Source organism: Salvia splendens, chromosome 22 (genome assembly GCF_004379255.2).
Source record: "Salvia splendens isolate huo1 chromosome 22, SspV2, whole genome shotgun sequence".
NCBI classification, from domain to species: Eukaryota; Viridiplantae; Streptophyta; class Magnoliopsida; order Lamiales; family Lamiaceae; genus Salvia; species Salvia splendens.
The window spans coordinates 16,758,476-16,785,109 of record NC_056053.1 but is presented as its reverse complement, the minus strand read 5'-3'; the positions used below and the strand labels follow the sequence as shown (position 1 = coordinate 16,785,109).

The 26,634-nt window shown below is 36.0% G+C and overlaps 3 protein-coding genes across 5 annotated transcripts; 1 reads left to right on the top strand and 2 right to left on the bottom strand.

Moving 5' to 3' along the window:
• Positions 1-1,676: 1,676 nt before the first annotated feature.
• On the bottom strand, positions 1,677-3,204 carry LOC121786520 (U-box domain-containing protein 54-like). 2 transcript variants are annotated; one of them, XM_042185155.1, is made up of 4 exons: positions 2,655-3,204; positions 2,473-2,591; positions 2,265-2,380; positions 1,677-2,181 (listed from the first exon to the last, which is right to left on the bottom strand). In XM_042185155.1, exons 1-4 carry the CDS (start codon positions 2,905-2,907, stop codon positions 1,938-1,940), a joined length of 732 nt encoding a protein of 243 aa, XP_042041089.1. In that variant the 5' UTR covers positions 2,908-3,204; the 3' UTR covers positions 1,677-1,937. The 2 variants fall into 2 exon arrangements, with proteins under 2 accessions (XP_042041089.1, XP_042041088.1); XM_042185154.1 differs by having other exon boundaries at positions 2,473-3,204.
• Positions 3,205-17,130: 13,926 nt separating this feature from the next.
• On the top strand, positions 17,131-20,227 carry LOC121787740 (phosphatidylinositol/phosphatidylcholine transfer protein SFH2-like). 2 transcript variants are annotated; one of them, XM_042186570.1, is made up of 12 exons: positions 17,131-17,284; positions 17,505-17,576; positions 17,675-17,703; positions 18,086-18,169; positions 18,268-18,321; positions 18,630-18,707; positions 18,825-18,878; positions 18,980-19,039; positions 19,125-19,220; positions 19,302-19,403; positions 19,504-19,584; positions 19,683-20,227. In XM_042186570.1, exons 2-12 carry the CDS (start codon positions 17,522-17,524, stop codon positions 19,959-19,961), a joined length of 972 nt encoding a protein of 323 aa, XP_042042504.1. In that variant the 5' UTR covers positions 17,131-17,284; positions 17,505-17,521; the 3' UTR covers positions 19,962-20,227. The 2 variants fall into 2 exon arrangements, with proteins under 2 accessions (XP_042042504.1, XP_042042505.1); XM_042186571.1 differs by lacking the exon at positions 17,131-17,284 and having other exon boundaries at positions 17,324-17,576.
• A 123-nt stretch (positions 20,228-20,350) lies between these two features.
• Positions 20,351-25,571, bottom strand: LOC121786825 (WEB family protein At1g12150-like). Its single transcript, XM_042185440.1, has 2 exons — positions 25,353-25,571; positions 20,351-21,914 (listed from the first exon to the last, which is right to left on the bottom strand). The coding sequence occupies exons 1-2, from the start codon at positions 25,569-25,571 to the stop codon at positions 20,355-20,357; spliced, it is 1,779 nt and encodes a 592-aa protein (XP_042041374.1). The 3' UTR covers positions 20,351-20,354.
• Between the last annotated feature and the right edge of the window lie 1,063 nt (positions 25,572-26,634).

Sequence of the window (26,634 nt, the reverse complement as noted above, 5' to 3'; positions counted from 1 at the left end):
AGTATGGCCAAATTTATAGACCTGTATTTTCATATTCTGGTTTATGTACCCACATTTTCAGACATCTCTATCCGTGACTCAATCCACTCTTATCTTGCTCTTCTTTTAGCTGCAGCAGACAATAGAACCTGTTGGGGTTTGGTGCCTCTTGCACAGCGGAAGATTTGTACAAAACAAATCAATCAGATAAGGATCTATTTGACCGATTATGCGATTAATCAACTTACATGTTAAACATATAATTGCATGCTAATTCATGCTCCAAGAAAGTAAATCCTAAACATGAATACGATTTAGAGTTACCGATTTGATTCTCCAAAGAATCTTCGATTGCTTGCGTCTTATCCACGATGATCTTCAATACTAGACCACGGATCTTCTGACTGGTTCTCGAACTGTATCTCGATATCAGGGTGGGCTGATCTTATCAAAATACTGGGACTCGAATAAAGAAGATAGAAAAATTCCTCACGGAGGAGGAGCTGAAAATCTCACGGAGGAGAATAATTAGAAATTTTCGTCTCCTACTGTAGAGAGGAGAGGGACGAAATTTTCTCTTAATTAATTGTATATTTTATGTCTCTTTTATTCTCCTATTTATAATAGTTACATATTGGGCCTAGATCTATGGAAGGTTTCGGATATGGTCTCCCCAATTAGCTTTTTACTAATTAAATTGAACCCACAATTTAATACAAGCTTATATTGGAATATTACGAGCAGCCACTACAGAAGTAATATTGCACTGCCCATCCAAATCCGAAATTATAAGTAATCCGGGCTTCCTTTTGTTTAAATGATTATTTCTCGCGCTTAAGATAGAAATATCCATTAATTAATTAATGTCTGCCGTGGACTTAATTAATTAACATCTTATTAATTCCAATAGTGGACTCAGCAAGAACACTTATTTATTATTCATGGAATAATTAAATTCCAACTGGCCAGTTTCCGAATAATAAAACTTTGTTCGAGCTCCTCTTGAGGACATTATCAAACCAGACTCACCAGACGCGCGATTCAACATAATAGCAATCCTAGCACCGCTAGATATTAATTACCATTACCCAATATATCAGGATTATTGGGTTGTGAAAAACCCACACCATTAGATAAGTCAAAGTAGTGCATAATCAATAACGTGTGCTCAATGCTAACGTATGTTGATTAAGAAATAATTGTTTATCAAGACCTAGTCTTCCAGTAGATAGCTTGAAGACATGTCTTCCTGTTAGATCCGTTCAGTGCTATATCACACCAATGTCATCTTATTTCAGTAAGACTTAGAAATATCGGACTGACATTGCAACATTTCAAGATAGGTAGCCAAAGCCTATCTTGGTTGTGAAATTCTTGTTTTTCTTTTGCAAAACATTGCATAGAACCGACCGTGTTATCTTAAAGTGGACGACGCCCACAACCGGTCTACTAAGCAAAAGACTTAGACTTTGTTTACTTCTTATGCATTTAAATGTTTATAAAACATTTTATAAATACACAAGCAAACACAATGTAACAATAATAGTGATTCTATTCACGCGGAACTGCTCGAATAATACTGAATCAGGTTAAAAGTAGATTGTAGAGTTTCTCGTATACAAGCAAGATTTTATTCGTGCTCGAAGCATACTTTTCAGTATACCAAGCCTAACACCGGTGACAAGAATCCAATAATGTAAAAGTATGTTTCCTCATTCTTACTAGAAGGAAAGGCTTTGCAAAAAAGTTGGACTACAAAAAGTTCAACAAAATACACAATCCATTGACAAACTTGTTACATGATGACAAATGAACTGTTTACATTTTTTAGATTCTAGTAGTAAATGACAAGAAGCAACTATGATTGTCTCAAACATCATTCATGAAGTCTATATTTAGTTTGACACACTCTCTCTCCCAACTGTTTCGGGCCAAATCTGCACTTGGATTAACAGGACTCAGATTTTAAAACAACCGCAAGCAGCTGAGTCATTCGCTGTTTGTTGTTTGTTTTGAGCAAAGGTGGGTGTTGAATGAGTTGGCCTGGGAGAGGGGGAAGGAGAAGGAGAAGGAGACGGGGACTCTGTCATCGACAGGTCGGAAACTTCCTTCCCTTCACATATAATCTTAACCTCACAGAATCCAGGTGCCTTGTGCACTATCTGATCAACTGCTCCATTCCCTTTACTGGACTTCATCCGTCTGCAAAACTTACAATAACCCGTGTGAAAATAGTTCAAACCCTAAGATGTCGAAAAATATATCATTCCATTGATTTCAACAACCTTACAGTAGCCTTACTGGCACCAAGAATGAGCTTTGTGATATTGAGAATAGGAATGAGATCAAGTATGGCTTTACCCTCCATATCACTTTCAACAAGTATGGTCTCCACTTTAACCTTCATCTCATTAGTTGTATACAAAAACTATCATTAACATATATACTATGTTTCAGTGGAAACGCAAGAAGGTTGTATATATATATATATACCTGAGAAGCAGAGCAGAGATTGACAAACTTTTGCAGAAGATCTCTCCTCTTGCCACTTTCTTGGGACAAAAACATCTCCTTCTGCTCCGGGTTCACTTGATCGATATGCAACTTCCCCACTGCCATTTCAAGAAACTCATCAGAGGGAGAGCGAGAGAGAGAGAGAGAGAGAGATGAGTTACATGGCGAAGGGATGAAGCTGGTCTGAGGGAAGGCGTGGACGAGGAAGACGAGAGCGGAAGAGGGATCAATCACAGCATTGTTGAGCGTCCACAGCAAGGCGTCCATGCTCAACCTCTCGTCAATCTCCTTCCACACCGCAACATACACTACATTCTCCCTCTCCGACTCCAACGACCACTTCCTCTCCTCCCCCACCTCATACTCGCTAACGTCAGCCTCTTCTTCGATCTCGCTGATGGAGCCGGACGCCATTCGACACGGACAAACTGCACTTGTTGGCCGGAAATAACAATGTGGGCAGGGTGGAGATATCTAGGATGTCACAAAGGATGTATTCCTTCTTTGACTTTACCCAACTACATCAATGATCTGATCAATAATTGTATAAATAAACAAACAAACACTTTTGTTATTGAGGGTGAAAAAGTTGATTTTGTCTCAAATCCAAACTTCACTCATTGTGGGTTGGGTATTAGTAGAACTTGAGATTCACCTACTAGATACTAATAGTAAAGAAAGTAAGATAAGACACATAATTTAAGTTTACTTTGTCACAAGTTATGCATGGGATGAAATGTAAGAATATTGGTAAGAAGATGTAGTCAAATATATTTGCTAGTCGTTTAATTATATCATATCAAATCACCATCAACGGAAATAAACTGATATTTAATAGCATTCGTGCTTGTTATATTAATCGAAAAAAGACCAGAAAATGGAATATGCGAATACTTACGAGTATCTTGGCTTAATCAAGGTCAACTTTGTATGCGTGTGTGATTTTGATTTTGATATATGTAATGGGAGAGTATATTTTTTTGTATTAATTGTTATTTAGATTCAGTAATGGAGCCATGAATTTAATGTTGGAAGGCACAATTTATGTCAGCATTATAGAGTTTTTTTTATTAATATCATCGAAAGCAGCTACAACAGAACTTTAAAATTAAATTTACCACATATTATAATATGATGACACAGAACTTATTAAACACTAATAATAATATGGATCTCACTATCCGTCAACACTACTTTGACTACTATTTTTTTTTATCTCTCTTACTTAATCAATTGTGCATTAATTTCATGTTATTTTAATTTTTATATTTTTATGGGACGGAGGGTGTAATATTTAATCTGTTATATATTATTCACGATTTTTATCATTGTGGAATAACTGCAAAAAAATATGAAAAGTTATGACTTAAATTTCAATTCAAAAGGTTATAGAATTGAACGGATAATTATGATTTGAATAATGGAGTACTAGTTATCTATAGTAAATGCCAAAATTAGTCCTGAACATATGTCTATTTTACGATTTTGGTTATAGACATTATCTTTTGAATTTTCACATCCCAAACATTTCAACTCGGATCACAATCGGTCCAAAACTAACTTTTCCGTTAAATTTTAACCGTCAACATTTTAAATCTTGATTTTGACCAAATTAAGTCATTAATTATGATTACTAACTCCCTAATTCATCACCCCATTAGCATATGTTAGGAAAATTATCTCGCGTCAAAATGTGGAATCCAACCACCTCTTGATATAATTAGGGAGTTAGTAATCATACTTAACGGCTTAATTTGGTCAAAATCAGGATTAAAAACGCCGACCGTTAAAATTTGACGGAAAAGTTAGTTTTGGATCGATTGTGATCCGAGATGAAATGTTTGGGATGCGAAAATTCAAAAGATAATGTTTATGACCAAAATCGTAAAATGAATATATGTTCATGACCAATTTTGACCTTTACTCTTATTTTAATGCAGAGAACAAGCCTTTTCAGGGCCCAAGTATAAGAGGATGTTGGGCTGGGCTAATGTTCATGTCTGTCCACTAAGAACTTATCTTATTTCACACGACCCATTTATTTAAACCTCAAGACTATATTACTATCCTTTATTATCAATATGAGTGAGAGAAAAATATCCAAAAATGAGATAACAAAACTAAAACATATCCGCTAATATAAAAATATCCATAATTACTATTCGCAACCTCCAAATAGGCTTAGTTGTGCTATAGTACTCTTTCTTAAAGATGGTAATCGAGAGTGGCGATGATAGGCATTGAGAACACAGAGAGAATTGGGAGTAGAAGATCGTTTGTGTGTATTCTGTTATATCTTTTCAATGTTTACAGCTCCCAAATATATAGGGAAGAATAATTTCTATCTATGGAAAATAGTATATGCCTCAATCAATTACATTATTCTTTCTCAATCAAATATTCTTTCCTTAATCAACTATTTCCTCAATCTTCTTCTTCTTTTGCAGATTTCTCGGTTGATATCTTTTGACACTCCCCCCTCAAGTTGAGTAATGGTATCCCCAATACTCAACTTGTCCAATATTTCCTTGAAGACTTTTGGATGAACTACTTTGGTAAGGATATCTGCAAGCTGTTCTTCGGACCGAACGAATGGGAACTCTATAATTCCTTCTTCAAGTTTCTCCTTGATGAAGTGGCGATCAACTTCGACATGTTTGGTTCGGTCATGCTGCACAGGGTTCTCTGAGATACTGATTGCTGCCTTATTGTCACAGAACAATTGACTTTTCCTCGTAGGTGGGAAGCCGATCTCTGTCAACAACCTCCTTAGCCACATTATTTCCATCAGCCCACTTTTGATTCCTCGGAACTCGGCCTCTGCACTAGATAGAGCTACCACTTTCTGCTTCTTACTTCTCCATGTAACCAAGTTCCCTCCAACGAAGGTGAAGTATCCCCCAGTGGATCTTCTGTCAACAGGATTACTTGCCCAATCAGCATCGGTATATCCATTGATCTCCAAGTCATCTTTTTTTGCTAGGAATACTCCGTATCCAATAGTCCCCTTAAGGTATCTCACAATCCTTAAAGCAGCTTCCATATGATGACTTTGAGGACGGTGCATGAACTGGCTGATCACACCGACTGCATACGTGATGTCAGGTCTGGTGTGTGAAAGATAGATGAGTTTCCCTACCAATCGTTGGTATCTTTCCCGGTCTGCCAAGTCAACTCCTTCTTCAATCTTCAGTCCGTGGCTAGGAATCATTGGAGTTTCTGCAGGTTTGCAGTCTAGTAGTCCTGTCTCTGCAAGTAAGTCTAGAACATACTTCTTCTGCCTCAGAAATATTCCATGTCTAGATCTTAACACTTCAATCCCCAAGAAGTACTTCAAGGCTCCTAAATCTTTCATCTCAAATTCTCTGGATAAGTTATCTCTCAGGTTTTGGATTTCCTCGGTATCATCTCCAGTAATGATCATGTCATCCACATAAATGATTAGACATGTCACTTTTCCATTTCTCCTTTTTGTGAAGAGTGTATGGTCTGAATGACTTTGTTTGAACCCGTGTTTGACCATTGCTTGACAGAACCTTCCGAACCATATTCTCGGAGATTGCTTCAACCCATACAGAGTTTTCCTGAGTCGACACACTTCACCCGTTCCAAACTCCACAGAACATCCAGGAGGGACTTCCATATACACTTCCTTGTTCTTCTCCAACTCACCATGAAGAAATGCATTTGTGACATCGAATTGATGTAGAGGCCATTCCTTGCACGCTGCCACAGACAACAACGTTCGAACGGTGTCCAATTTGGCAACTGGAGAGAAGGTCTCATCGTAATCTACTCCATACACCTGTGTGTATCCTTTGGCCACAAGTCTCGCCTTGTATCTCTCGATTGACCCATCTGCACGTCGTTTGATGGTAAATATTCATCGACATCCAACAGGTTTCTTTCCCTTCGGTAATGTACACTTCTCCCATGTCCCATTCTTCATGAGAGCATCTATCTCTTTCTTCATGGCTTCTCTCCAATGTTTATGTTTTGATGCCTCCTCAAATGACTGTGGGATCTCCTCTTCTTCATATAGGGCAGCTTCGAAAGCACGCGCCATTTCAGTGAGGTGCCCTTGTGCAATGTTCGCCACAGCATATCTGGTTTTCCTTCCTTTCCATTCTGGTGAATATCTCTGTGGAGGAACTCCCCTTGTAGTTCTATGTGGCAGCTCAAATGGCTCACCAGAATCTCCGTCTCCACCATTGCCCGAGTAGTTTTCTCCATTGTTCCTGTTCACGTTAGTATTCTCCAACGGCACATTATCCACATCTAAACCGTTTACCTCAGGAATCGAAGAAGGGGTCGACGGTTGAGCAGTGTCACTTAACTCCACGTTTTGTTCAATGGGGTTTGACGGCCCGGCGGTATTGCTACTTTCCTCTGTTGGACCGACTTCTGTGACAGGGATTGATTCTGACCCTCCCCCTGACTGGTTTCTCCCCTGACTAGGCATGGGTATAGGTAGCCAATTTAGTAGATCACTGTTAGGATTATTATCCGGTTGTATCTCCCCCTGACTACTAGATTGGCTAAAGTAATATTCCCCTTCGACAAAGTCGCAGTTCATGGTAGTATGCATTTGACCAGTGGTCGGATCGTAGCACCGATAGCCTTTTTGATTTTTTCCATAGCCTAAGAAGACGCACTTGAGGGCACAAGGTGAAAATTTTGTACGTTCATGTTTAGGAATATGGACAAAGACTGAACAACCGAATATCTTAGGCTCAAGGGACAGTGATGAAGGCATTTCAAAATGGTTGGAAAATATGTCTAGGGGAGTTTTGAAGTTCAGGATTCCTGTGGGTAGACGATTCATAAGGTATACTGCAGTGGCTATAGCTTCGGGCCAAAACTGTCTGGGTATTTTGGACTCGATGAGGAGGGCTCTTGTAATTTCAAGGATATACCGATTTTTTCGTTCGGCAACCCCATTTTGTTCTGGAGTGTAAGCACAAGTAGTTTGATGTACTAAACCATTTTCCCGAAAGAAATCTTGCATTTTCCCATTAACAAATTCCCCCCCGTTATCAGTCCTAAGGATTTGGATTTTCTGATTAAATTGGGTTTGAACAAGCGCATAGAACTCAGTAAACTTTTCAAAAACATCGGATTTATTTTTCAAGAAATATACCCACGTCATGCGAGAATAATCATCCACAAACAACAGAAAATACCTAAATCCCTGACCCCCAGTAATTGGTGCCGGACCCCACACATCAGAATGAATTAAAACAAAAGGATTCTTCATTCGAGTATTGTTCAATTTAAAAGAGTGTCTATGGCTTTTGGCCAACAAACAAGTGTCACAATGAAAGGAATGTGTAGAAGAAACTAACTTAGGATAAAGTAGACGAAGATATCCTATAGACGGGTGTCCTAACCTACGATGCCAAAGCCAAGCCTGTCTGTCAGTCAGTCCGTGAGTCAGCATTGCAGTACTCTGTTGGGCTATCTCATCCACGTAGTACAATCCGCGTTGCTCAGTGCCACGCCCAACTATCATCCCCGTCTTGATATCCTGTAACAAACAAAATTGCGGTTGCATTAGTAATTTGCAATTTAGTTCTTTAGTCACATGACTAACGGATAACAGTTTATGTGATAGTGACGGAACAAAAAGACAGTTAGGTAGGCGTAGAGTGGGGGAAATATTAATCGTTCCCGCCCCCTGGACTTGCGCTAGGTCTCCACTGGCTGTTTGGACATATGATTTGGAGGATTCTGAAATGGTTAGGAAATCTGAGGCATCAAATGACATTGTGTCAGTTGCTCCACAATCGAATATCCACTGGGTATCTTTTATACTGGACTGGGAGGTAGAGGAACATGCAAGGGACTCAAAGGAATTTTGGCAATGAATTGAGGGCTGAATTATGAATTTTTCGGTTTGTGGAGGTGAGATTTGTAAAGTTCTGGCAGTATTGGGGTCAGTTTGATATTTCAAAGAAGTTTGAGGTGGCTTTTGAGAGGTTTGGGTGGTATGGGGTAGTTTTTGGACAATATTTCGGGGCTGGGGTATAAAATGGGATATTTGGAAGTTGAGGGGGTCGGTTTTGAATTTAGGAGAAGTGGAGGCATTTATCGGATAATGCCCCTCATTCTCCCAAACCCTAGCCGTCACCCCCATGGGATCCGAAACCCTAGCGCCGCCCTGTCCGTCGGTGGCTGCTTCCGTTGCGGTCGTTTGACCACCGGAGACGTTAATTGCTGGTCGATTACCTTCGGTCCATGCTCTGACCACCGAGGCTGATGCCACTGGCTTCTTCTCATCGCCGTTTCTGCTTCTGTCTTCTCCGGTGGCGATTGGAGTCGCGATGCTGCCCGCCGATGGAGTGTCGGCGTAGGTAGCTCACTCTCCGACCGCTATGGCTGCTCTGCCTCCTCCCCCTCCTCGATTTGAGTTTCGATTCGCCCTTGCCTTCTTCATCTCATCCCACCACTCGGGATATCCGTGAATCAAAAAACATGTGTCTCTGGTATGCCTCTTTCCCCCACAATGAGTACACGTGAGTTTATTCTTGTCTTCCTCCTTGAGATTGGACTGGAATTTGGGTTGGTTGAACCCTCTGTTCCTGTCTACCGCACTGAGTCCGATCCCAATATCGGAATCCTTCGTTTCTGTCTTGGATGATCTGATTCCAGCGTTGACTGCTTCTCGCCTTATGATCCCATAGGCGGCTCTAACGTCTGGGAGTGGTTCCTTGTTTAAAATTTCTCTCTTGATTGGATCATACCGATCATCGAGAGCCCACAAAAACTGGTAGACTCTGTGCCTTTGAATGATTGAGTTGTATTTTTTGATGCTTGAGGGCGTATCCATTGGATTGGGGTCGCGGCTGTCTATGGATAACCATAGGTCCTGGAATTTATTCCACAGTGCCTCCAATGTCATTCCTCCTTGCTTCATTCCATACGCTTGTCTGTGTAGGTCCGAGACTTGGAATGGGTCTGCTCCGCTGCCGTATGTGATGGCTAGACCTTCCCATAGGTCTTTGGCTGTCTCGTATTGAGAAACCTGGTTTACCAGAGACGGATCGACGTTGTTGATGATCCAATTGAAGCAACAATGGTCGCGTTGCTGCCATTTCGGGTAGATCGGATCGGTTGGTGAGGGAGGGGCTGAAACTCCAGTGATGTGAGATGTCAGGCTCTTCCCTCCGATGGCTCTTTCCATCATTCTCGCCCATAGAGGATAATTGTCCCCGTCGAGCTTTGTGAGGAGTTTGATATCTCCCAGTGATTCTGGTTGGGGTTCGTCTGGGGGCTGTTGTTTTGGAGGTTTTTCAGACTTGTGAGACATACTTAGTCTCAAAAGTTCTGCAAATTGGTCGGCAGAAAGAGTTACAGGGGTGTTTGAGAGTGGAGTTTTTTCTCCGGATCCAGAGTCAGATTCTGACATCTTGATTTTTGGCTGTTTTGCAGGTTTCGGAAAAGGTCGGGGAAGGTATAGTGAGGCTATGATGATATTTTTCTGAGCCCCAAGCCCGGATTAACCCGCTCTGATACCATCTTAAAGATGGTAATCGAGAGTGGCGATGATACGCATTGAGAACACAGAGAGAATTGGGAGTAGAAGATCGTTTGTGTGTATTCTGTTATATCTTTTCAATGTTTACAGCTCCCAAATATATAGGGAAGAATAATTCCTATCTATGGAAAATAGTATATGCCTCAATCAATTACATTATTCTTTCTCAATCAAATATTCTTTCCTTAATCAACTATTTCCTCAATCTTCTTCTTCTTTTGCAGATTTCTCGGTTGATATCTTTTGACACTCTTAATGATCATTCACAACTAAGAACACTCTCGATTGTGAATGATGATAAAATAAGAGTAACTTAAAACCTAACAATAGTCTCATTGTGACTTAAGCTTATATTTTTCACAACTCAAAACAATGCATTGGCTAGGTATCCATTCGAGTCAAACAATGATTGTTTTCAAGTAAATTTGCATATTTCCATTGTTCAAGCAGTGTTTGAAAATAAAATTAAGTCCAATGACACATGCTTGCCTTTAGTAAAGTCAGAGTTGTTAGAGTATCTCCAGTGGTCGGCGAGCGAGCGGCTCGCCGAACGGCTAGCCGAACTATTGCAGCCGGCGAGCGCCAAATCGGCGAGAATTTCGGCGAGGGTACGCCGATTCCCGGGCGCTCGCCGATTCTCTCGCCGCTATTGCAGCCTCCCGATCGGCGAGGAACCGGCGAGCGAATTTTTTTTAATTAATGTATTTTTAAAAATTTAATATTATTAGAGAATTTTCCCGTATATGTGTCGTAAATTTAATTCTGTATTTTGTATGATTGTTTAATTATTTGTTTTTAGTGCTAATGATGTGGCAATGCTATTGCTTGTCCAGTTGCTTGTCCACCTGATACGGCAGGAGGAATTTAGTGCTGCTGATGTGGCATGGCTAGGCTATTGCTTGTCCGCCGACCACTGGAGATGCTCTTACACTCTCAAATTCAAAAGGGGTGTTTTTATATTAAACCACGTTTCATAAAAAAAAGTAGATTAAGAAGATTCAGAGGATCAAGTAAAAAACAATCTATATGTTGCTAAGTGGAAGAATATCAAGAAGTAACATAACAAGAAATACACGTGGAATTTATCAGTGAATTCTATCCGATGGTATCGGCAATGGCCTTTTAGTAAACAGTCTGCTAGCAAAATTATCGATGGATTGCCTATGAAAAAATTATATATAAATGTTTTCTAAATTTTTGTAAAATATAGAAATTAGTGGGGGGATTTCCACCCAAATCCTTAGTGGGTGATTGCAACCCAAATCTACTTATAAAAATATCTTGAATTTAAATATAAACTAAAATATATATTCCTACTGTCGCAGAAGATTGTTTTAATTTATCCAGGTTGTAGCAAATCAATTATACTAAGATATAGAGAAAAGATTACATAAAAATAAATAAATCCATTAGCTTGTATGTGGGACAATAGGAGAGAATTTTGTTATTACCTATTATAAATACTAGTTTCACACCCGTGCGATGCACGGTCTAATTTATTTTATTAATTTTAATTTTAAATTGTTTAATAAACAAAATTAAATAAGTTTTGAAATAAAGTAATATGAACACTCATGTTAATTAGAACACTGTTAGATCTCTATTATAAATAAAGTTATCATATATAAACAAATATATATTTTATTTTAATAATTATAATTAAATTATGTTAACAAAGTTAACACACACTCTGAACATATTTAGTTCAATAGTAAAACTCAACACCAAGATATAAAAAATATAATTGTTGAGCTCCTAAATTTTAGTGTAGGAGCTCCTAAGTTTTATTTTACACATATTGAAATATTCAAAGATATATTATTATTATTATAATATTCCTGTATCACAAAACAGATTAAATGGGTCATGAGAGTTTCAAAAATATCATAAAATATGTAAAAATTGATAATAATGAAACAAATGAACACAATTAAACATTGAACAGGAAAATTGGTTATTTACTTTAAAATTACTTTATTTCATAAGCTCCTTATTAGTATATAAAAAAAGTTAATTAGTAGAAATTCCAAGCGAACTTCAAGTTAAGAATACAAAATCAATGAAATTAAAGTTGAAATTAACATGCCAAAGTTAAATTAGTGATAAATGTTAAAATAGTCAAAATAAATCACAAATTAATGTTGTAAAAAATCAATAAGAATAAACAATATTTTATATCAAAGCATATTGTTAAAGCTAAAAATATATAATCTTAGCTCACTACACTTAAATAAAGAAATATAAACTAATAATAAACTTAATGTTTTATGGTATTTTTTGTTTTTCCTATATCCACACTTGCTTTTCTTCCTCGCACAACAAATTAGATTTTTTTTAGCTTCTTCAACTCTTTAGTATACCATTTCTTAGAGGTGTGGTTTTTGTTCCTGAAATAGAAGAGACTAAAGATTACAGAACATCCAATGATATTTTACACCATTATCCACCATTAAAACTTACATATATAAAAAACTTTCGATTTCTTGTAAAATAAAACACAGTAATAGTTCTACAATTGTCAAGGAAAGTAGAAAGAAGAAACGCATAGACTATATTAAATATAATCTACTAAAATTAGTAGGTTTAAAAGATATTAAAAAAAATCAAAATCCTCAAATTAGTAGATTTAAAGATATAAGATCAAAATTCTCAGCAACATCAAATACATTATTAAAATAAAATAAAGAGTGTGTAAAGTCATGGGAAATTAAAGGCGACATTGTGAATTTAGAATAGCAAAAATCATATTAATAAAACAAAAGAAAAAAACAATTCGCCAATCATAAAAAATTGAAAAAATGGGTGAATTGGGGTTGCAAAACAAACATTATTAATACACAAATGAAAAAAAAAATCATCATATAGAAAACTGATTTCATGTTAAAGCAATATTGACGAAGAGTAAGAAAAATACCTAAAATCAATTCAAATTTATGCAAAACGTTCAACTGATTTCATGTTAAACAAATGAAAAAAATTCATCATATCGAAAATTGATTTCATGTTAAAGCAATATTGACAAAGAGTAAAGAAAAATACCTAACATCAATTCAAATTTATGCAAAACGTTCAAAAAAGAATATTATGAAAAAAAGATAGGAATATGAGGATTAAAATCAAGCTAACAACATATTTATAATAAAAAATAGATGCCTCTCTATAACTTTTCACTTCCTCCATTTATAATGAAGAATGTTTTTTACCTTCCAAATTCAAAACTTATAAACGTCCCCTTTAAATATGATAAATAAGTTAGAAAACTGAAATTAAATTTAAAAATTGATTAGTGGTCAAAGCTATAATGACACGTCTTTTTATTATAATGTTGGTAGGGTAATATTAATTGTGGAATTTATATGTTGAATCACAAAAGACAGTTTTTTTTCTTTTCTTATAATGATACATTGATTATGCATTGATTATGCACTCTTATAAATATTCAAAGTGATGCCCACAATTTATAAATATTTCTAAAATGACCTAAAACTCGCCTTTTATATATGTATAGATAGGGCAAATAGATCAATGTAGAATGGTCGAATTTTGCTTTGACTCATACTTTTTAAAATTGAGAATGATAAATCACTAAATTTCATAATTTTACAATTATCTGTATATCGTTTTTCCAATGAAACCTATGGTGATGTGGCAATCAGATTTATCTACGTGAACAAAACAACAATGACATACTAACATAGTCATGTGGTTTACCTAGAAATGATGTTGGGATAATTGTGAAATCTAGTTATCATATCATCATGGGTTTTGTAAAAAAAAAAACGACGTATGTAATAATTGCAAAATTCTGAAACTTGCTATCATTCCAGTTTTTAAAAGAATACTCCCTCCGTTTGCGAATAGGAGTCCCATTTTGCTATTTTAGTTCGTCCGCGAGTAGGAGTCCCAGTTCACTTTTACCATTAATGGTAATAGTGTCTCACCTTTCACTAACTCATTCCACTCACATTTCATTTAAAACTAGACTCATATTCTATTAACTTTTTTCCACCCACTTTTCATAACATTTCTTAACATCATTGTTGTCAAGAAATGAGACTCCTAATGGCGGATGGAGGGAGTATTAAAATAAAACAGAATTTGATAATTTTTCATGATTTATTTCGCCATTTACCCATAAATATATTCATCTACTCTAAAAGGGCATACTATAGAATTAAAATTCCATAGTCTTTCCAAATCAATTTGTCATAGTGAGTTGGTGTAACTCACCAATAACTCTTGGACAAAATGAAAATAAGAAAAGGGCTCACATACCACATCAATTGAACACTAATTCAATTAATTTAATTGCATAAAATAGACATCTATTAATCATGAAAAGTGGCATTATATTACTATATAAAATATTAAAATTATTATCATAGAATAGGCATGCACTAATAGTATTTACAATATATATGGAAATTGTACAATATATGTATATTAACCTATTAATGTAATAATATTTACATATAAAAAGGAAATTATATTACATTACTTTTCGAAAAAAAATCTTATTATCACTCTTTGATAATATACTATTTTGACATCACCAAACTTTTCGGTGATCATCAAGCTATTCTATTTAAAATAGTATGACAATATTTTTCAATTTGATTTTTGATTTACTTATTTTAAAATTTCTTGATTTTTTATATGGTAATAAGGAAATATTGAAAATTATGCAATTGATTACTTAATATGCTAACAAATTATAGTAAGTTCTAGTTATAATTTTTATTTGTATGTCGTATATATATATATATAAAACAAGAAAAAATGTCTTACCCATAAAATCTCAAAATAGTACTATCAAGTTTTTTCTTGGCATGAAAAGTATGTAATATGATTACTTTTTAATGTGTAATATATTAAGTAGTAAGTATATTGGAGTAGTATATTGCACGCCTATTCTACGATGATAATTTCCATATTTAATAGTAATATAATGTCTTTTTCATGATTAATAGATGTCTATTTTGTGCAATTGAATTTATTAAACTGGTGCTTAGTTTATATGTGGGTCCTTTTTTTTTTTTTTATTTTCATTTGTCAAGAAGTTATTGATAAGGTACACCAATTAACTATATTAACTTAATATAGAAGAACCATGGAATTTTTAATCGTATACTAAGAGCGTCCACAATAGGGAGCCGCGGCTCTCGCCCGAGGACACGGCTGGCCCGCGGCTCCCTATAGGGGTGGACAAGGTGGGGTGCGGCAGGGGGCGTGGACATGGGCGGGCCGGGGAGTTGGCGCGGACACGGCGCATGGGGGGAGCCGCGGCGCTGCCCATCCATTTTTTTTTTGAATTTTTTTCCCTATAAATATACCCATTCCTCTCATGATTTTCGTGCCCGACACGAAAGTGATGTCGCCGATATCATTGCATGTATCATATTGCACAATATGATAATAGATGATGAAGGATTTACCGCAGAGCGCTGGGCACCGAAAGAGGGTGCTAGTATAAGTTATGATATTGTCACCACCCCCTGCAGATGGGTGTACCACGTACTAATCAATACTTGATCCAACGGTTCACCGATATGCGGAGGGAAACAGCACATACGGCACAGCAGGCTGATTTGGCTGAAGAGATCTGGGCACGTAGGAGAGGGGACACATCCGGCATTTGATGCGGTGTTGTCTTTGTGATGTCGATAATTTTCGTTGTATAATTTTCCCGTTCTTGTAATACAATGAAGATTTGAATTTTTTTATTAAATTATGCATTTTTTTTTCTAATTATTATAATCCGATTTTTATTCTAATTGAATTAAAATATACAAACAATTGAGAAAATAATGTGATTTATGGTTATGAACAAGAATTTGTGGCTTGCTCAAACTAGACACTAAAAAGACCCATAAGGTACACCAGAATAAATAAGAATCATTCCATTCCGCCTGATTTCTCTCTTATTTAGAATAATTGATTGCCTATAGGCCATGTTTGGTTGTCAGAATTCTGTCTAAGAAAGTAATCTGATTCCTTACCTTTTAAATGCATGTGTTTGTTTCAGTTTTTAATTAAACTGGGAAAGTAATCAGAATCCCGTAAACAAGGAAAGTTAGTATAACTTTCCAGGATTCTGAATCCTAACTTTTCTTAGGTATTCTTTTTCCCAGTTTTAGGATTCTTACAAATTTTTTTTTTATTATTATTAATTATAATGTTTTAAAAATAATTAAATATTATAATCATACTTAATTTTAGTATAATAAATAACTATAATTAAATTTATCATAATTATAACTATATTATTATAATATTTATATATAATTATTATTATCATAATAATAATGAATAATTTATTAAATAATTTAAATATAATAATATAATATAAATCATATAATAATAATATATAATTATAATTATTTTATAAATTAATAATTAATCAATAAAATCGTAGTGAAATTTTAAATTATAAAATTTATTTAATTATAATATCCATAAATATTATAATTAAAATAATAATAATCATATTTATTATTATAATTATTTATGATTATAATACGACAAGTATATTATTATATATTATGATGGACGATCCATATTTAAACTATCTATTGCAATAATAAATATCATAAGTATCATTTTTAATTAATAATTTATTATAATTTTTATATTATTATTCTTTTTCATAAATAAAAAAATAATAACTACTTTATTTTTAGTTTGCCGTTTAAATCAACTATAAAATATAAAATCTTGATATCTTCCAAACACTGTAAAGTAAAGTTATTAGGAATCATATTCCCGATATTCATTTTCTCAGGAATCATTTTCCTTGCCAACTTTATTTTCCCGTCAACCAAACATGGCCTAAAGTTATTTTAGCTTAGGATATTATAGTACTATTTTGGTTGCTGTCCCACAACCGACCAGACGTGCCATTTCAACCGATTGATGAATAAAACAAGAATAAAATAATATACAGAATCACTTTTATTTAGAAGTAGGTACTAATTCTGTTTACCATTTCCACGTTGAAAATGTACGTGTAAATAAATTATTCGTTTTTCTCAGTCATATAATTTTCTATTTTGTTTTCGATTTTGCTAGTGTGTTCTAACTTCTAACATTGAGGTCAATATTGTTGGGAGCTAGCATTTACTTTTGTTACTGTTTTAAACCATCTTAGTTAATAATTTTCTTTGTTGAAAACATCAATTTCCAACTTCCAAATGCAGAGCCTGAGATGAATACGCAGCTTATTGACTGAAACATAAAGGAGAAGGATCAAAGAAGGTACTGAGATGAAAAAGGGTGGTTGAATCTTGACCCCATTCACCTTTCTCTTTTATAAATTAAAAGTGGAATCTTTATATCTCTTTCTCTCTTATTTTTTTCTCCTTTAACTAACAAAGTTGTTAAAGATTGCGCTAATATATCCATGTGAGGTGATTGAGTAGATTTTGTTTTAGCCATAAGTTTATTCTTGGAAATCTTTTCCTGTGTTTTCTTTCAGAAGAAGAAGAAAAAGAAATGGCTGTTGTTACTCAAGAAGTCATCAATCAACTTGAAGCATTAATGGAGGAAGGTTATAACTCTTGAATTTTCTTTCAAGACCACATTTTTTTATTAATTTGAATCTCTTCCCTGATTTTTTGTAACTTTTTTTTGTGGAATTGTATGCAGTGGATGAATCACTTGATAAAACTTTCAAGGTTTGCTTCTCCTTTGCATTGTTGTTTATAATTTTTTCTGCTGGTTCAAGAATTAATATTGTCATTTTAGGCCATTTTTCAATTGCTTCTCCTATTTTCTGACTTTTTTCTTCCTGTTTACCTGACACATATATTCCCTTTGAGTTATGTTACAAAAAGGTATTCTGCTGTATTAAATTGAGAAAATAGGAATTTGAAAGAACAAAAAGGCTTGACCTTGGTTGTTGTCTAGCATTTGTTTATATTATCTGCAATGAACATTGTTTTTGTTTTGATGAAATTGCACAAGGCAAGATTGGATTTATGCAAAAACTTAGGCTCAAAACAACTGTTCAATTTTGCCACATTTCTTGAATTACTCTGAACCATTTCAATTTTGCAGAATGTACATCAAGGATATCCTCATGAAACGTTTACACGTTTTCTGAAGGCGCGGGAAGGGAATGCTCAAAAGGCTCATAAGATGGTTTGAAAAAGAAAATCCTTCTCTCAGTAAAAAGTTATGAAATGCAATACGCTGATGAATTGGAATTTAACTGTTTGCTGATGATGTGATTCTGTCAGTTGGTTGACTGCTTGGAGTGGAGAGTTCAAAACGACATCGATAATATGCTAGCGGTATGTTCCAACATATACATTTTTCATAAGAAATTAGCTAATATCAAATGTGTGCAAATTGCATAATGTTTTCTGTATTAATCCAAGGTCTTGATTAGCTTCATTTGGACTATTCTCTCAAAAACTTAAGTTTGTTGAACTTGCCTTCACTTCGAAAATATGAGTCCTCTTCTTTTTTCACTTCCGAAAAACCATGGTGGATTTCCACCACATATTGTGAACCATCTGTATAATAGAAACATTTACAATGACTGTTGATTATTCCTTTATTTCTCACTTAACAACTTCATTGCTGCATTTTGCTGCAGAAACCGATTGTTCCTGAGGAACTCTACAGAGGGATACGTGATTCTCAGCTTGTAGGATTATCCGGTTACTCAAATGAGGTGAGTGTTTATGAAGAAGGATATATGACTATATGCTAGTGTCTGATCAGTGTTAGCTATTTCTTCGTAATTCTATCTATATATACACTCGCTAACGAGCAGCTCTTTCATCATTAGGGTCTCCCAGTATTCGCTGTTGGAGTAGGCCTGAGCACATTCGACAGAGCATCCGTAAGTATTGCTGCTAATAGTTTACACATACTGCGTTTTGTTTACAAACAAAATTTTCTAAAGCTCTTCATTAACTCTGACAGCATTTTTCTTCGTTTTAGGTTCATTATTATGTGCAATCGCACATTCAGATGAACGAATACAGGGATCGTGTAATTTTGGTAAGCCATGCTCGTACTTCCTCTCTAACTTCTTCCCTTTTTTAACACTTGCACATGACTTACCATCCTTAATTTCTTATTGCAGCCTGCTGCAACAAAAAAGTATGGGAAACATATAAGTAAATGCATAAAGATTCTAGATATGACCGGCTTGAAACTCTCGGCCCTAAACCAAATAAAGGTCGATTAATAGACATATTTGGCTTGATACAGTAGATTCTTTTGTATGTTAACACTAATGATACTTGTTGTTCTTTTTCAGCTCCTGACTATAATTTCTTCTATCGACGATCTAAGCTACCCTGAGAAAACGCAAACTTATTACATTGTGAATGCGCCATACATCTTTTCAGCATGTTGGAGGGTTCGTCTCACTTCAGCTATAGTGCACATCATTAGAAGACAAGTAGCAAACTTTCTTTGTTTTTTTTTCTTCGAGAGCGTAATCTTAGAGCTGTCCACAGGTAGTAAAGCCACTTCTTCAGGAAAGAACGAGGGGTAAAATCGACGTACTCTCCAGTTGTGGAGAAGATGATCTACTTAAGGTAAAGCCACTTCCACTGCTTTTTTTGCTTTCCAATTTTTTCCTGTGAGTTTGAATGTGGAAAGTTAGCTAAAGTGAAACATACTATCTCGGGTGCAGATAATGGACTATTCGTCCCTTCCTCATTTCTGTCGTAAGAGATCTTCCGGCTCTTCAAAATATTCAGAGGCAAATTGCTATTCGTTGGACCATCCATTTCATCGACAACTCTACAACTACGTTAAGCAGCAGTTCTTGCTTTCTCAACCTTCCCAACCAGTAAAGCAAGGCTCCGTTCACGTAACTTTGCCTGAAGATGCTGATAAAGAAGTCATCGCAGAGACTTTGGAATCCGAGTTAAAGAAATTCAAGGATCTCGGTGTTGCAAGTTCTAAATAACCACAATTAGAATTCTAGCTAACAATCTTATAGCTATAGGTTGTCAAATAATTTCATGTAGCAAGCCATAGTACCATCTTGAAGCTGTCTGCACAATGCTCGTCCACAGACGAAGCCATTTGCAGATGCCGGCTTCTCTATATAATCAAGTATGTCCTTATCTTGCATCCTCTTAACATATGTTGTAAAGAAAATATAAGAAGTTTCATATATAGATATGTGTAACTTATTATATGGATATGATTATTTGTTCTCTTTGAGGTTAATTCTGTGATTTTTTTTATTTGAAATCATGAAAATAATGTTGATATAAACAATCTAATGATACACTTAATCAAACAGCTATACAAGTTTTATGAGAAGAAGGGATATTCTTGTGTTTGTTGCTATGTGCTATGCAGGAGTTATTGCCATTTTCAATATTCCAGATGGCTCTCCGACCACAATACGACATTTCTGGAGTTCGCCTTCGACTACCTTCCTCCCGGCCTCTGCCACCTCGGTCCTCTTGATAGCGTCCTCAATATCCAACTGTAAGTCCTCACTCTGCTTCAAGATCACCTCTGCCTTCTGCGACGCTTCATTCTGGCTCGCCTTTATCTTGTTCAAGTCGGCCGTGAGAGACTGCACTTTCGAGTCAGCATTGGTTCTGCTTTCCTCGATCTTGTGGTTCATGGTCTTGAACTCCTCGACCGACAGCCTGATCTTCCTTGAAGAGGCAGGTCCGGGGCCCTTCACGTTGGCTGCGCTGTTTGCTTTGGGAGAGTCTCGTATCTGGTCGTCTGCGCGCTCTTGTGCTGCCTTAGCCTCCTCGGCCTCCTGCAGCGCGAGCTGCAGCTTCTCGTCTGTTTCTTTGGCTGTAACGTGTGCCTCTTCGGTCTGTTGCCTTAGTAGTTGGACGTCGTTATGGAACTTCTCTGCTTGGTCTCGTTCCGCTTGAACTTGTGCTAGCAAATTGTCGAGAGCGGACTGCATTTCCTCGCGTATATTCCTAGACTGGGCCGTCTCAAGCTCGACCGTCCTCTCAGCTAGCTCGAGCCTCATCTGCTCGATCTCCAGCTCTGCCTCAGACAGCTTCTTCTCACACTCGGTGTGGTCCCTCTTGAGCCTTTCCAGCTCATGCTCGAGCGACTCAACAGTAGCGCGCAGCGAAAGCTCCTCAGCGAGGAGCTGCTGCAGCTCCTTCCTAGCGCAGTCGAGCTCGCTGTGTGCAGTCTGCAGCGAGTTGAGATCGGATGCGCGCACATCGTTGAGCTGCTCCTGCAAAAGCTTGATGGCCTCGGTGGCCTCCTCGAGCTTTCGCCCCAAATTCTCTTCGGGAGCGTAGACCTCTCTAAGGGCCTTGATCTCCATCTCGGCCACTTCTTTCGCGGACTTGTGCACGAGCAAGTGCACCTCCTTCTCCGCGATGAGCTTGAGGTGCTCCTCCTGCGCTTGGAGCGAGTCGAACTTGACTTGATCGAGCGCACGGCGTAGCATAGCGACCTCTTTCGACAGCATGCTCTGCCTGTCCCCACTGGCTTTGGTGGACTGTCGCGCGTCCTCTATCCGCTGGAAGGCGGTCAGTTTGGCCCCGAGGGCTGCATCGAAGTCTTGTCTCAAGTTGGCGAGCTCTTGCTTGGCGACGATGAGCTCGCCCGAGGAGGCCTTGTAGCGTTCCCTCTCGAGGTCGAGCTCAAGCTTCCACGCGGCGTTGCCCATTTGAGCTTCGGTTTGCTGCACCTCGAGCTCCGCAGCTCTTCGCTTCATAGCCTCCGTGGCTTTGATGGCTGCTTGCTTCGATTCGCTGAGATTTTCGAGCTTCCCGGTTAGGTCGTGGAGAGCAAGGTTGGCCTTGTGCAGATCTTGTTTAGCTTGTGCCTTGTCATTTTCTGCACCTCTCAGCTGCTCTTTGTAGAATTCCAACTCTTTAATCACCATGTGATGTTGGGTTTCTCTTTCAAGCAGTTTTTGCTATAAATAATTAAAAATACCAATTGAGTGAGTATAAGGAGTACATTACTATAAAACCAATTCTGCTATAATAATTTGCAATTCTTTTTAAACAAAATAGTACTCACACATCTCTGAATTGTATTGTAATATTGTGAAAAGAATTTTACATTTTCAAAACTATTAGAATAAAATACCCATTAACCCTAAGAGTTATTTTAATCAATTTTTTAATTTTTTTTATTCACATTTTCTCCTCTCCTCTCATCTCAACCCCCTCTTCTTTATTTTAGATTAATAGATATAATGTGTTATATTTTCATCCAAATTAATAACAAAACATTCCTTCGTTCTAACTAAGGTGACACATTTCTCGGTTGACGCAGATTTTAGGAGTTGTTGGTAAATGTGTTAAAGTATGAAGAGAAAATGTGAGTGTAAATACCCCCTCTATCCCCACAAGAATATGCACTCTTTCCTTTTTAATCCGTCACATAAGAATATTCACTTTCTAATTTTGGAATCTCTTTTCTCTGTAATGAGGTGAGACTCATTCTCCACTAACAATACTTTATTTACTTTATCTCTCTATTTCTTTACCAATTTTGTATTAAAATTCGTGCCGAACCCAAAGTGCATATTCTTTGGGGACGGAGGGAGTATTAATTAGAGAGAGAAAGATCTGCATATTTTAATTGGAGAGAAAAATGGTTAGATGTATTAATTAGACAAAACAATTGCTTTATTATTTCGAAAACTAGAAATGTGTTATCTTATTTGAGACAAACTAAAAACAAAACGTGTCATCTTGGTTCAGGGGCGGATCTAGTAAGCACTTAGGAGGGGCATTTGCCCCACCTCAAATTTTCTTCTACACATATATTGTCTATAATAAAATTTATTTCTTTCAATTTTTTACTAAATGTCCATCCTCAAATTCTTAAATTTTCTTGGTAGATAAATTTGTCCCCTTCCCTATAAATTCCTGGCTCCACCCCTGCCTTGGCTGGACATAGTAGAGGTGCCCAAGGTTTACAATTCTGAAACGTAACCGGTTGTTACGGTTTCGAACTGAAACCGTGAGAATTTACCCGAACCAAAACCGTCAATTTTAGAACCGTGATTTGGTTCAGGTTCGAAAATTTTCGAACCGAAAACGTGACGGAACCGCCGGTTCCAAATCAAAACTGCGAAAAACCGCCGGAAAACAGTAAAACCGAGCTGGAACCGCAAAAAATCACCGAAAACCGACTGTTTGGAACCGTGAAAAACCGCCAGAAAACCGTCGGTTCGGAACCGAAACCGGCAGTTTTGGAACCGGAACCGGAACCATGAAACACCCTCATGGTTCGGTTCGGTTCGGTTCTTGTTCGGCAATTTCCAAAATCGGAACTGGCAGTTCCGAACCGTAACCTCTGGTTCCGGAACCATGGGCACCTATAGGATATAGGAATTATGTAGTACTGTATAATTGTTTTTTTCATATTATTAAATAAAGAGGAGAGAAGAATGATGGGATAAAAAAGCAAATAAATCTGACAAAAATATATCTAAGGGTTTTGAGGGCATTTTTATCAAAAAAAAAATTCAAAAATCATTCAAGCGATATTACATAAAGTTCAAAGATGTATGGTAGTAATATTTTTATAAAATAAGGGCAGCAAATAATAAATAGCAAAATTATGAAGTAAAAATGTAGTTCTCATAATATAGTGGTAAAGTTGTGGTACCTCTTCGGCTTTAGTCTTCTTGGTGACGGGCCTCGCTCTGGGCGAGATAACTTCGCCGAATAAACTAACGGCAGCTTTGACCGATTCAAAGGGTGCGCGTGTGTCGATTTCTCCGACGTCGGTTTGCGGAGATGACGATTCCACTCGTGCAGCTGTACTCGGAGTCGGAGACCGAGGTGATCCAAACCCATTTTGTAGGTTTTTTACCGAGAATCCGAACATTATTATTTTGTGCCTTCTCCTACACACTGCAGCACACTAAATATTTCATGCATTTTTATACTCTCCCAGTCCCGTAAAAATGTCCCATTTTATTATCTGATCAATTTTTATAAAAAATTATTTGACTTTGTAAAGAAAAGTGTACGTAGGAAAAGTGAGTGTAATATGAATCCTACTTTTATGGGTTTATTACATAATTCATAATATTTCATCATTGTTTTATATTGATAAAAAAAAAGTTTGAAGTTTGCATAAACAATACAAAAGGTTTCAATCCCATTTTAGTTTAAGACATTTCGTCATGCATGTCTAAACGTTGTTAACTTTTTACATACGAAGAAGTAATGATAAAACATTTTGTACCAACATGAAATAATAATGAAATATTTTGTATAAACATGAAACAATGTTAAAACATTTTTTATATCATGTGGGCATACGGTTGACATTTAGATGAAATATACAAAAATAAAACACGGATGAAATTTTTTGTCTTATTTATACAAAATTTAAACATTTTGTACTAATATGAATAGTGTAATTATCTCTACGAGTTTCATACTAATAAAATGGGAGTGAAATAAATTAGTAGAATATGAGATTCATACACCAAAAAAATTAGTGAAAGTGAGATGACACATTTAATAGCGGAAGGACAAAAAATGAAATATGCAATATTTAATGGCGTATAAATGAAGTATAAAATAAATGCTGATAATTATTTCTTTTCCTCAAACATTTTCATCTTCAAGAAATTCATACCTCGAACACTTTTTATATCAAATATATAGTGCGCATTTCCTTCACAAACCGACAGCAATTCTCCCAAATTCTGGAAAGGTAATGAGAAGAAAATTCATAACCAATTTAAAAGATTGAAGAATCAAATTGGATTGAATTAAATTAAAAGGCAACTTACTGGAATAATCTAAAAGAATGGACAAATGAAAAGCTCCAAACTAGATCAAAGAAGAGAGACAAATAGAAGCTCACAAGTCTTTTTCTTGATTGGAATAAGTCTTTCTTGATTGAAATGGAAAACTGAAATTTCTTTCTCCTCCTAAAAGCTAAACTAACAAAAGAAAAAACTATGGAATTAGAATGATGGTTAATAATATGGTGTTGGATAATGAGAGTGTTAGTTAGAATTTGTTGGGTGATTGAGATGAAGTTGTGGTATGTGGAAGACCAACTTCTCCGGTCTCATTTTAAAATGGCATTCTCTCTCTGAATTTTCGGCTATTTGATCAAACTTATTTTGTATAAAATATGGTTTTAATAATTAAGAATTATCTCTAATTATAGAATGTTAATTATGATGACTATTCAACAATACTCAATTGAAAAGTTGAAGGAACACATTGAATTATATCTTGGTTTGGAACAAATCCGGCTACAATATTGTAACACAATGATCCACTTATTTAGATATTTTAGCAAGAAACTTAACTCCTTATTTATAGGTGACAGATGAAGTGCGCCTCAATTGGTAAGAAACTTTTGGTACTTTCCGATGACTAGAATCCTTAGAGAATCTACCATCTTCCTCATTTATGTTGTGGTAATCATGATTTATTTTCTGCCATGGATCGCCAATGAGGTGGTGCACTCTCTTGTACTCATGTGTTGAACTCTTCAACTCATAGCTGCCTACAAGTGGAAATTTATTCTTCTTCAAATTCATCACCATCTCCTTCTCGGTCTTTTCTATCCTTTCCTCTTCCATCTATTCAACACTTTCTTCTTTTCCTAAATGACATTTCTCATCAAATTCAATGCTTATTAAATCTCTTATTTTCTTTATGAGAGAAATTTCTTTGTATTTTGATTGATAATAGGTGTAGATAACATATATTCTTTCGCATTATCATAACTATTCTCTCTGAACACTTCAAAATTTCAGGTTTACTAGGTTGCGAAACACATGTATCAATTGATAAGTCAAAGAAGTGCATAATTAATATTGTATACTCAATGTTATACTCCCTCCGTCCCACAAAAATATGCAGTTTTTCCCTTTTTAGTTCGTCCTACAAGAATATGCACTTTCTAAGTTTAGAAAAAAATTTTCTCTCTAACGAGGTGGGACTCATTCTCCACTAATAATACTTTAATGATAATAAATAGTTAAAGTAGAGAGAATTCTCTCTCTTATTTTATTTTTCTCTATTTTAATTATTTATTATCATTTTTTCAAAATGATGGCTGAAAATGAATTGTCTCTACCATATAGTAGTACTAATTTAAGGATAGAAAGGAGAAAATGTGGGGATGCTGAGGCCATATCATGAGATTTGGATTCAAATTAATATTATGTTTTAGTTGACATTCCTTGATGGTGTAATTAATATTCCCTCCGTCCCATGTTACTTGCACTTTTCTATTTCAGTTCGTCTCAAATTACTTACACAATTTCTATTTTAAGTAATAATTAGAGTATTTAATTCATATATTTATGTTAGCCAAGTGTTCTTTTATTTAGTGACCCTCATTATATTTAAAATACTAATTTAGTTACACTAAAAAATCAATTTCAAATTTATGGAAAAAAATGAAAATGCGACTAATATGGAATATGGAACGGAGGAAGTAAAATATTTGTCACATATTTTGATTAATAGGTGGAGCATGTATAATAACTTCAGTTATAATAATTACTCCATCCGTCCCATTTTAAGAGTAAGATTTAGTTATGGCACGGGTTTTAAGAAATTGGTGGAGTGTGTAATAAATGAAGTGAGGTAGTGGTTGTTGGAGTGTGTAATAATTGAAGTGAGGTAGTGGAAAGT

Excerpts from the sequence above, each read along its gene's own strand:
- LOC121786520 (XM_042185154.1), bottom strand. The coding sequence starts at position 2,907 with ATGGCGTCCGGCTCCATCAGCGAGATCGAAGAAGAGGCTGACGTTAGC. Across the intron at positions 2,381-2,472 it reads ATCTCTGCTCTGCTTCTCAG|GTTAAAGTGGAGACCATACT; the intron begins GTATATATATAT and ends AATGAGATGAAG. Across the intron at positions 2,182-2,264 it reads GCCAGTAAGGCTACTGTAAG|ACGGATGAAGTCCAGTAAAG; the intron begins GTTGTTGAAATC and ends TAAGTTTTGCAG.
- LOC121786825 (XM_042185440.1), bottom strand. The coding sequence starts at position 25,571 with ATGGAAGAGGAAAGGATAGAAAAGACCGAGAAGGAGATGGTGATGAAT. Across the intron at positions 21,915-25,352 it reads AGGATTCTAGTCATCGGAAA|CAAAAACTGCTTGAAAGAGA; the intron begins GTACCAAAAGTT and ends AATTATTTATAG.
- LOC121787740 (XM_042186570.1), top strand. The coding sequence starts at position 17,522 with ATGGCTGTTGTTACTCAAGAAGTCATCAATCAACTTGAAGCATTAATG. Across the intron at positions 19,040-19,124 it reads ACAGGGATCGTGTAATTTTG|CCTGCTGCAACAAAAAAGTA; the intron begins GTAAGCCATGCT and ends TTCTTATTGCAG. Across the intron at positions 19,585-19,682 it reads GAGAAGATGATCTACTTAAG|ATAATGGACTATTCGTCCCT; the intron begins GTAAAGCCACTT and ends TCTCGGGTGCAG.